Source organism: Rousettus aegyptiacus, unplaced genomic scaffold (genome assembly GCF_014176215.1).
Source record: "Rousettus aegyptiacus isolate mRouAeg1 unplaced genomic scaffold, mRouAeg1.p scaffold_m13_p_9, whole genome shotgun sequence".
NCBI lineage: Eukaryota > Metazoa > Chordata > Mammalia > Chiroptera > Pteropodidae > Rousettus > Rousettus aegyptiacus.
This window is the reverse complement of record NW_023416312.1, coordinates 59,787,463-59,799,122: the sequence shown is the minus strand read 5'-3', so window position 1 is coordinate 59,799,122 and position 11,660 is coordinate 59,787,463. Positions and strand designations below refer to the sequence as shown.

General features: G+C 42.7%; 1 protein-coding gene across 1 annotated transcript; it reads right to left on the bottom strand.

The window, feature by feature from the left end:
- Window positions 1-8,653: 8,653 nt before the first annotated feature.
- TCEAL1 (transcription elongation factor A like 1) lies at window positions 8,654-10,941 on the bottom strand. The gene is given in 4 exon segments (XM_036226732.1): window positions 8,654-9,735; window positions 10,072-10,151; window positions 10,571-10,634; window positions 10,636-10,941. Coding segments are annotated over 4 exon segments (843 nt in total). The 5' UTR covers window positions 10,813-10,941; the 3' UTR covers window positions 8,654-9,213.
- Window positions 10,942-11,660: the final 719 nt, after the last annotated feature.

The window sequence follows — 11,660 nt, the reverse complement described above, 5'->3', positions numbered from 1 at the left end:
GCTGGTCACAATGTTCTGGTCTTAAAAATTATTATTAATTAAATCTCCACAACTTGCCTACTTTCCAGTCTTCTGCCACATCCACATCCCTACTAACCCTTTCCAATTGCAGCCAAAATTTCCCACTACTTAACCTTCTCAGGGACAGATCTAGGTTGTGGGGCCTGAAACTTAAAATTTGGGGGACCCTCTTTAAGAAAAAGAATATTTAAAAAGATATGGGCAATGGAGACAATTAGGTATCAAAGTTAATATTTATTTATGAGAAAATTCACAACAAATTACAAAATTTAAACAATAGACATATACAAAACATTCCAATTTCCATACAAATAACATTTTTGTTAATTAATTGCCTGGCACACCTCTATGACTTTTTTCTCTAATTTATGGCCACAAACTGATTTCTTCATATATTTTTTTAAATATCTCTGAGAAAAAGTAAAGATAATTCAGTCTTTCATTTGCATGGTTAATTAATTATTGATAAATGTTTCAGCTTTACAACTTAGTACTGGTGGTGGATAAATTTTTAGTATTGTTAAATTTGAGTAAACTACTGTCGACCTCTGTCTAGTTTCTTTCTTACATGGGCTTAAGATTTGTTTTCTTTTGCAGATTTTTATCAATAATGTTCTTAATAGTGACACTCACAAACCAGTTTGATGTCAGTGTCCTGAAAGGGAGCAGACCTTGCCATCCCAGAGTATGCCTCTTAGGTATAAGGATTATTTTAGGCTATTTTTTTTTTTTAAAAAAAAGCGGAACTAGGAAAAGCTCTGAAAAATGAGTAGAAGTTAGCCTTTGTAAAAGTGATTTACATTCATAAAGGAAATCTCCATTTGTAAGGGTGTCCCCCTTCTCTGTACCTGATAGAGGATGACTAAATCTCTAGGAACTCTTAGCAACAGAGAAGACTAGGACTGAAATCTACATAACAGCCTTACCCTATGTTATTCTGTTTTTCCTGGTAACCTCCCATAACTGGCCTTCCCCACCCCCACATCTTTTGTCTCTAGCTAGAGATGGTATTTAAGGTGGTAGCTTGGGCCTTTGGGGGGAATTAATTCAGTTTCTTGAGTCTCTCCCCTGTATACAGGAGGTGTACATGTTATTAAACTTCTATATACTTTTCTCGTTAATCTGTATTTTATTATGGGGTGGGGGTGGAATCTTAGCCAAGAACCTAGAAAGGTAAAGGAAACATTATTTTTCCTCCCCCACAGTTCTCATTGTAGAATTGGTTTTGAATTTTTTGGCATCTTTATCAATGTCAGTACCTCCTGCGAAATCACCAAGAAATAAATATGAACCTGTGTGGATGTGATTGGGCAAAGCTACCAGCATAGTTGGTGTAGCAAAGACTGGGAGTCTGTTTTTGATAAATTATATTGTACTTCGAGGGAAGCAATGGGAAACAAGACTAAAAACGTACCTTGGAATCAGGTAATGAAGTGGGAAATAGGATCAAATGCTGGTAAGTGGATGGTGTTAAACTATCATGCTTTCCATTTGAGCCATAAGATTTATTCATGGTTCACTAAGCATATAGAAGGCAACAGAGTATAACAGGATCATTAGCATTAGAGTCAGACAGGGCTGGTTAGAATTTTAGAGCTACTTACTACCCTGTGAAATCTTACTAGTAATTAACATGCAAGGGATTAAGAAACCCATGAATAATTTATCCAATTAAACCCAAACTAAATGTAATTCCAAATCAACTTCCCCTTAGCTGGATCTAACACGCCATACATCTCGCCAACAAGAGAGGAAGTCAGAGTAGAAAAAGATAGTACTCTTAAATTGTGGTCAATATTTTTGTTTTTGCTAACTTTACAAAAGTACGACATAATATGGCTCCTGTATTAGTTTTATATTGCCATGTAACAAAATGCCAAACTTAGCTACTTAAAATAACAACCTCTTATTTTTATTTAGCTCACAGTTCAGTAAGTCAGATGTCCAGACATGCTGTGACTGACTGGGTTCTCTGCTCAGGATCTCATAAGGCTGAAGCCAAGATGTCAGCCAGGCTGTACTCTTATCTGGAGTTTAAAGTCCTTTTACAAGCTTATACTGGTTGCAGCAGAATTCAGTTTCTTGTGGTTTTAGGACTAAGATCCTATTCTCCTGTCCATCAGCTGGTGGTCACAGCTCAGAAATCATGCACATTCCTTGCCACATGGTCCCTCTACCTTCAAAGCCGAAAGTGGGAAATCTTCCTTACCTTGAACCCTTTCATGCTTCAATTCTCTCTGACTTAAGATCTCTTTAAGGGCTCATCCAGTTGGGTCAGGCCCACTTACTGATTGCCCTTTTGATCAACTCAATGATTTGGGAGCTTGAGTGCATCTGCAAAATTCGTTTTGCCATATAATGAAACATAATCATGGGAATGATATCATATTCACAGGTTCCATCTACAGTCGAGAGGAGGGAATTATACAAGTGTGAAGATCATTGGGGACCGCCTTAGAATTTTACCTATCATAACCCTTCCTGGAGGCCTTAGATGGTGCCCATACAAATGAAGGGGCCATGAAACTTAAGCTTCATTAGCTTCAAGGTGAATTCACATCTACATTCCTGTACTCATTCAGAGTTTTCTACTCTACCTATACAACTTTATTCTGCTCATGAGCCCCCAAGCCTCACCTATACATGATCATGGACTAGTTATTGCTTACAGTTCTAACAGAAGTTACAAGCTGAATTGACCAACATTGTTTTTGTTGCTAAGATTTTTAGCATTGACCTAAGTTGGGGGATGATAAGAGCCTCACATCTTGGGCATACAATGAAAGGCAGCCATGTTTTCTTATATATCTACCGGGGTATGTCAGGTTGGGGGAGACACAGGCCAACTGCAAAGAAACAGTACTTGTCCTCTAGGGACCTCTGGGAACTTCATCATGACTGTGCCTGTTATGTGCCTCACATGGGGACAGTTGCTATGTATAGGCCAGTGGGCTATCCCACATGCCCCCTCCCCAGTTGGTTTTTTTCCCCCTCTTTAATTCCCACCCCCCAACACTTCCACCCCTGACCTACGAAAGTTGCCATCTCCCCTTAAGAACTGGATCTCTGAAGGTGGGGCCTCTCCTCTCACATGCTTTCGGCGTGCGCCCAGGGTCTGGCGTACCCAGGGTATGGTCCATGGCTCCACCTGGGGTGCGAACCCAGGACCTTCTGCATGTAAAGCAGACATGCTAACCACTACACTATGGAGCCACCCCTTGCTGGTTTTTGAGGTAGAGATTATTAGCAGGTCAATAGGAATTCAGAGATGATAATGTCCAGTGGGGACTAGAGTTATTTGAAAGTCTCAAAGAACAAGTAAATGACCAAATTAATCTACCTTATTTCCTGATTTCATCTTGCCATCCTCCTGCTCAAAGGCTCATGATGGTAACCCCACAATCCACTGAATATTCTTAGATTTCCTATCCTGACATTAAGGGCTCTTTAGGATCTAGTCTGAGTCATATATTCTAAGTTTTGTCAACCATTTTTTTTCTCTGTTCCAGCTAAAAGACACCCCTAATCAGTGTGACCCAAACATGCTTTATACTTACCCACTCTGTTTTCTTGTTGTGTCATTCTCCTAGAACAACTAATTTCTCTACAGGAATAGGAATAAGTAATATAAAGGAATGTACACCTCATAAGGGAATTGTTCCTTGGGATGTTTCAGGAACACGAAAATAGGCCACATGTGCTGAGAGCCATTAAGTAGCCAGCCCTATGATAGCAAAGGCTTCACACCACCATTGCTTTTGGACAGAACCAGAGAGTTTAGCTCAGGCTAGTGAAAAAGAGATTTTTTTCAGAGCACCGTGGACCTATTGCTTGGTTTGTAGTCTACATCTGATTTCATCACTTGTCATGGTACATAAAAGATCTCCTTCACTTTGAATACCTTTGGTTTCTTCTCCCATCCTTCTTCATGTCTCCCCTTATGTTATATGTTCCTCAATTACTTTCCATATACTCTTTAAATATCCTAGGACTTTTCTTCTGCTAAACTGAGCATAATTGGAAATATTCTCCCAGTGAAGTAGATCATGGCCAGCCTTATCCACAAAAAAAGGCCCCTAAAGTTGACATGCATTGAAAGTATCTTTCCTGAAGAGCAAACACAGAAGAGAGGCATTCCCAGTGCTATCCAGAAAGAATGTCAAGGCCTAGAGCCTAGACATTAAGCCTTGGCAAAGTGGTTCACTAAGTAGCAGATTTAATGCCTTCTAGGTTAAAGTATTTTGGTAAAATACAAAATCCTTCCTTTCTATATCTATAAACAATCCTTACATATTATTTAAAAAGTAAAGAAAAACCTTTTACAATCTCTTATCAAGAGCAGACCAATAGTCCAAGAAAACTTTGTCCTTTTAACGGAGAAAAAGAAAATTAAGTATTAGTTTAATGTAAGTACACTATTGACATTAAAGCTGTGTTTAAAACCCTTACAATAAATTCATTCAATTTTAGCCAGCTTGACTAAGGTAAAATCGTCTTTCTCTTTAAGGGGTGTGGTTGACGGAATACCCATATGGATGAATGTCATGTGCATATAAAAATAAATAAAATATATGCTATATAAGATAATACTATGAATATACATATATGAATGCATAAAAGTATTTGAATGTATAATATATAAAATAATACACATGCATGCTATATAAAACAGTAAATGGATAGAGCATATAAAAGGAGATATATATACACACAGTATACGTAAATGCATGTTAATATTAACAATTATTTTCTCTGGGTAGAGGAACTATAAGGAATTTATATCTTCTTTTATACTTTTCTATATTTGAAGATTCTTTTTAGTACGAACATATAATTTCCACAATCAGAGAAAAAGTAAAAATAGTATCAAGACCATTCAGTTGAAACACATACACATGCAACATACACACTTCTCTCAACTTGAGACAGGGAAAAACCATCTAACTATATATTGCTTCTTGTGCCAGCCACTTCACCCCCAAGAGGAGGCTGATACTGTGTCAGTCCACGGTGAGTAAAGGTTGAGGCATTTCCTCCCCAGTATCAAGTCTTTTCCCTTTATTCACCAATAGTTTCCCTGCCTCTCTTCTTCGTTAGCTGTGTTCAACTCGCAGTTCTCACTCTAGTCACTAGATGGTGCAGTTACCTCTATTTTCTAAATACTCTTCAAAACAGGTATTCTCTTGGTAGAGCATTAAAGAAAAAGTTCATTTTTACACACAAGTTATAAATCAGTGCATTCAGCAGAATCTCACTTCTGTTTGAAAAATACATATTAATAGAAAAGGATATAAGAATATACAATTGGATTCTTCATTCATTCATTTAATTCAATAAATATTCATAAGGTGCTTACTATAAGCCAGGTATCAATAGCCACAATCCATATTTCCATGTGAATTTCTTTTCCGAACTCTGAACACTTATATATAACTGCCTGCTGGAAATTTTCACTTGGAGAAAGGTAATAAAGTGAAAACTCACCCAAATGCACAGCAAAAATACAATATTTAGCAAATCTAAATCAATTATTCCCCGAGCCTTGGAAAGTTATAGTCTAAATTGTGGGCAGTGTGGTAGAGTGGGGAGAAGGCAGAATTTGATTCAGACAAATCTGAGTTTGAACACAGGATCAGTCTCTTATTTATCTGTATAATCTTATACTTCATTTATAAGAAAATAATTGAGTTTAGATTAATATTTCTAAATGAGAGAGGGAAGAGTCTCTGGGTATTATGCAAGGACCCTGAACCTGATCCCTCTCTGCATCCTCACCACAGGGACACCCACTCTCCTGCACTGTCTCCTCAGAGCCAGGGCATCCTGGTTAGCAGAGGGCTCTCTCCCCAGGGTCCTGTACCCTCAATGCTTTCTGCTCTGGAGTTAGCCAGGTAAGTCACCTTTTGGACATGTGACGGACATACCAGCCTTCTGTCTGGGCACAGAGGTGGTGAGGGGCCCGGAGAACCAGGCTCTGGATGCTGCTGACCCTCCACCATCAATGCTTTCAAAAGCACCTTCACACCAATTCACAGTCTGATGGCCCTTGGACCCCCAGTCATGGGCTGGACTTGCAGTGCAGAGGGGTGTTCACATAAATGGCGACACCTTCCTTTTTCTCCTGAATTATAAGACCAAATGCCTTTGCAAGCTCCCTTTACCTGGGGTCTCCTGTGCCTCTGGGCCTGGGTTGACACAGACATCACAAGCACTGCACCTGGCACACACACAGCTAAAGTCACCACAGAACCGCCAAAACAGGCGGGGCGGGGGGGCACATCCAAGGCCCTTCTGGAAGTCTGAGCAAGGTGGGTAGGAGAGGGATGGGTGAGGTCTAACCTCATTGAGGGGGGCGGCGCTACTTCACTGGACTCTGGGAGAAGGGCTTCAGCCTCAAGTTACCAAGTCAGACCCAGGTCAGGCCCAGGCCCATCTGCTTGCTCAAAGACGGTCCTAACCTATGTTTCCAGGTAGGAGTCCTTGGGGCTTTATCTCCTCCTATACAAAAAGTTCCCCAAAAGAGAAAGGGAGGAGGGAAAGGCAAAGTGCTCTGACCTGCGTCCTTCAGATCAGTCTTTCCAGGACATCCTGGCCATCGGCCTGCTGCAGGCTGGAGCAGAGACACCAAAGTCAGACCACCCTGGAGAGGGAAATAGTTGGGGTGAGCCCTTCCACATCCTGCCTGAACACCAGCCCTCTGAGCGCCAGGGGGATGGAGTCATCTTGTCTCATAAAACTGCCACAGCGAGCCCCGGATCCTGATCTTGCTCCAGCTGGAATCCAGCCCCACCAGCAACCATCGGGCTGCCACAACCTTGAAGACTGGTCTGGAGACATGAAGATCCCCCAAAACGGTATCACAGAGAAAACACAAAGCCAAGGGCACATTCATTCTTGCTTTGCTGCAAGAAATCTAAATTTTATCTAATAAAATTGATGAGGTTGTTTTTTAATTTCTTACTTTAAAAATATGCTTGGACAAGACTTTCATCTTTTTTAATTCTGATACAATCTTGCATTTTCTTCTATTTCAGTTTACTCTTACTAAAACCAGGAGTATATAGTATATAGTAGTGACTATCTGACTTATGAGCTTATTTACAGAAAAGCAGATTTAGTGAGTCTGGGGTAAGGCCCAGGTCTCTGCATTTTTTTGAGAATTACTCATATATATGTAATTTTAATGTTAAATTGGGGAAACAACCCCCCACAACTGTGATCCTTTTGGAACTGCAAATCATACTTCCAGAGAAGTGAACACACCAAAGCTTAATCAAACAGAAATCCAGGGTTTATGACTGGGCCATACTTTAAAAAATTTACTAACCACTATCTGTTTCTAGAATCAACAGAATCAATAGAATGAAATCAGGTTTTATAGGGTACCTTAACAGAGAAATAGTATCTGATATATACACCCATATATATGTATATGCATGTACATATGTAGTACTTTAAAGACTTACAAAGTACTTTTGCATGTTTCTTATTGATGTGGGTGGGTTAGAAGGGAATTTTCCTTCTACCCCCACCTACATCAGTAAGTCTAACTTTTCTCTTTAGTGTAGACAAATTGAGCAGGTCAGCTGAAAAGATTAGGCAAGCCTGCCAGAAGCCGCTCTGAAAGAATTCACCCTAAGGCAAATGTTAGGCTATTAAAGCCATAGTTATCCTTGGAGGTTATTTGGGATAGAGGTTCCAATGTCAAGTGCATAGCATTGTGTCTGGCTCACAAATCTGCCTCCTAGCCCAGTAAACTCATGTTTGAGTCCAGTGAAGAAAAGGGAGGCTTTCAGGAAAAAAAAAAAAGGACTACTTTCCTGAGAATCCTTTAAGATAGCAGTCCCCAACTTTTCTGGCACCAGGGATGGGTGCTCCTGTGAGAGTCTAATGCCTGATGATCTGAGGTGGAAGTGAGGTGGTGATGCTAGTGCTGGGAGCTGCTGCATGTACAGATGGAGCCTCACTCACTCACCCTCCACTCACCTGCTGTTGTGCGGCCCTATTCCTAACAGTCCAAAGGGCTGGTACCAGTCTGTGACACAGGGGGTGGGGGAAGTTTGGGGACCTCTGCTTTAAGACATTGATGTTTAAGCAAAACTGAGATGGTATCCACCTGGATAAGTGTAATATTAAAGCTGGAGAAGGGGCATTCACCTAATACCTGTAAGAGACACAGTTCAGCTTGGCCCAGCAGGATATCTGAAGCCATCAGTGAGGCTTTGCACCTAGAGGTCTCTGGCACTTCATTTGTGATAGGAGCCATGGAAGGAGGACTCAAGAGGAGGAGCAGCTGTGCCCAGCAGACATGGCAGTACCCAAGGGAAGAGAATAGCAGGACAGGAAGAGACAGTGACACTCACCAGGAATCTCACGGGAATTGTTTGTGAGCACTAATGAGCCCTCCTCTTTTGGGTACCAGCCCCTGGATTCTTGAAGGAACTCTATAGGGTTCCTGCATGTTGTAGGTGGGGGAAAAACACACAGCTCCTCATCTTTACCTCAGTTGGTTCCAGAGCAGCCCTGTAAGTCAAGTATATTCCTATTTAAATGGGTAAACAATAACCCTTAAACAAATATAAGTACTTGTTTTATATTTATATTGCCTAAGAGATTCAGAAGAAACATTGGCTTTACTTTTTTTTTAAGTTCTGTCAAGTATTTATTAAGTGCCACATCCTCTTTATAAGCTGATAGTTTTTAAACTGCTTTACATTTTCCCCATTGTATCAGAGTGTTTTGGAACTCAAGTAAAATGTGTTCTTCTTGAAAAAAAATGAGAAGTCCCAACAAAGCATAAATGAAAAACCAAAAAATCACTATTCTTACTGCACAGATAACCACTTTTAAACCTTTGAAGTATATACTGTTTTCTTTGCTTATTAATATATAAATATACATTTTTTACAAAAACGAGGTACTACAAATACTTTTCAAAAACTGCTTTTTTCACATCACAATATATAACGTCCATCTTTTCATGCAAACGGGTGAGACTCCTAATTGACAGAAGGAGACTTGCAGATGGGGGGGGGGTGGAAGCCCAATTTAAGCCAATTACAAGTGAAACACACCTTAAATAAAGCCAGGCAAAAAGTCCAAAGAAGATGGCGGGAGGGATACAAGAAAATGCAAACCAAGTTCAGGTGGCAATACTTAAATCTGGCAAAGCAGCACTGAAGGCTGGACATATTAAATAGGATAAGGACGGTTCCGTCTTGCTTTCCAATGCATGATCATCAATTTGTTTCGTACTCTTTTCATCTCTTCCATCTCCTCTGCTACCTTTATCATCTCCTCGTTGCTCAAATTTCTGCCGTGTATGTCCCCTCTGAATTGTGGGCGAGAGCGAGCCAGCCTTTCCTTAAAGCTTCCTTCTTCCAGCTTATGTTTTCCCACTCCACAAGGAGGCTGCTCCATGGGAGGGCGCGCCTCGAACAGGTCCTTCCTAGAAAGATGCTCCTGAGGGGGGCGCTCTTCGGACACCAGCATCTCGGGAAGGAGCTCGGGAAGGAGTTCCTCGGGAAAGAACTCCTCCTCCGAGGACTGCTCCTCAGAAGACGGCTCCTCCGGACTCGGCTCCTCGGAAGACGGCTCCTCCAGACTCGGCTCTTCGGACGACTGCTCCGGCGGAGGCTGCTCCTCGTCGGTCCTGGGCGCGATCTGTGGCTGTTCTTCATTTGCTTGGCAGGACTTTTCCATGCTGGGAATGGTCTTCATAAGCACAGTTATTCAGAGGAGGCAAGAAAGGCAAAGTCAAGTCAGGATAATTGGTGGCCAGACCGAAACCACGGCCTCGGGTTCCCATACTTGCCTCTTCCTGCTTTGGGGCCCAGGTCCTCCCACCTACGCTGGCCGAGAGGCTGTGGTCCCGGGGACGCCGCCGCGTCTCCCGCCGCCGCCGCGGTCGCCCCCTCCTTCCCGAAAGCCCACCATTTTCCCAGCAGGCCTTGCCTCGGGCCTCTCCCGCCACATCAGCAGAGGCGGGGCGGTGGCGCCGCCGACTCCGTTCCCACCGTCGTACCCCCTCGCACCGCACCCCCTGCCCACCCCTTCCCGGACCCGGACCTCTCCTGGCCTTGTGCTCCTACGTGTTCCGTCCTCGAGGTGCTCGGCTGTGACCTGCAGACCTGCAGACGGACGCCAGAGAGGGTAGGGGGCGGGCAGTGGGTAGGAGGAGGGGCTGACTGACTCACTCCCCTTTTCTGGGCACCGGCCGCCGCCCCCGCGCCCTCCCTTTTTTGTTCCCACCCCCACGTCTTCCCGCTTCTCAAGCTTTGTCCTTCGTGCCCCCACCCCCACCCCGCAGCGCTCGTCATTCCTTTTCAGGTGGGAAGTGGAAGCGAAGGGTTGATTACTGAGAAACTATTTCTAAGTGTCGGTGGCTCCCTTTTGGGGTTTGCCCACTCATCCCCCCGCCAATACCACCATTTTCTGGACCGAAGTGCGGGCGCCGGGCTGGCATAGGGAAAGGCCTTTACTGGCATAGAGAAGGGCCTACACTCTCTGCCATCCCGATCCCAGGAGTTATTGGGCAGCACCGACACACCGATTTCAGAAGGCGGAGGGGACTTACTTCCTTCAGCTTTTCCCCTCGTCCAAAGGGCAATAGGCAGACGGTGTCTGGACAGGCAGAAAGGACTAGGACGAGAGGGACTTGGGCAAACACAGGCTCCTGGTCACGTGAGAGCGGCGCGTCACCGCCAAGCTCGGATCCCCAGTTACCACTTTGACCCGCAGCCGCGCTGCAGCAACCTACCAGTATTTCTTGAACCCCAACGCATCAGGCATCTTCAGTCACCTCTCTTTGTTGATATTTGCCTTTTCCTGGTTGTAGAGTCGGTCAGCGTCCAGATTTTGGGGTTAGTCCCTTTTCCTCTGCCTCTTATCCTTACAACCACCTCTCACCCTCATTCTTCTGTCATCAGCCGAGGCCCATTATTATTTCCCGTACAGTCCAGATCCTGCACTCAGATTTGACTATTTCTCCTTAATGAATCTACATCATATGCCACCTCTCCCAGTTTTAATCCACATCTGTAGCTCAACTTGCCTTTCATCTCGTCACTTTCATAGGAGATGAGCTTTTACTTTTCCATGACTTCAGGATTTTATTTTTGCTGAGCCCCTGAACCTATATCACAAATAAAAGCTCCAGTCTAAATTGGTAATCATTCAGTTCTAGAACTCTAGAAACAATTAAGTTTGTAAATATAAAAAGACTGAATGCTTCGAATTTCATAAATCAAAACACACATCTGTCCAAGTACAAATAGTCTGAAAAAGGAAATGGGAACATTTTTGATGGAATGCATGATATTACTGTATGTATGTATGTATGTATGCATGTGTATAAATATACATACTATTATATATGTGTATGTATATATACTGTCATTTTTCATAATAGAAATAAAATACTTTTGCTGGAACTCAGATCCTTAACCAGCCACCTCTTGGTGTTGCTGGTTGAGAAAGTTTATATTCATTAAATTAGCAAATATTCGGGTCTATTTGGGTCGTGGGGCTGCTAGACCCCAAAAAGAGTGATTCAGCACAGAGGACATTCATATTAAACAATGCAATAATTCTGTCGACCACCCACTGAATATAGCAGGATTAAAATCATGCTAGCATAC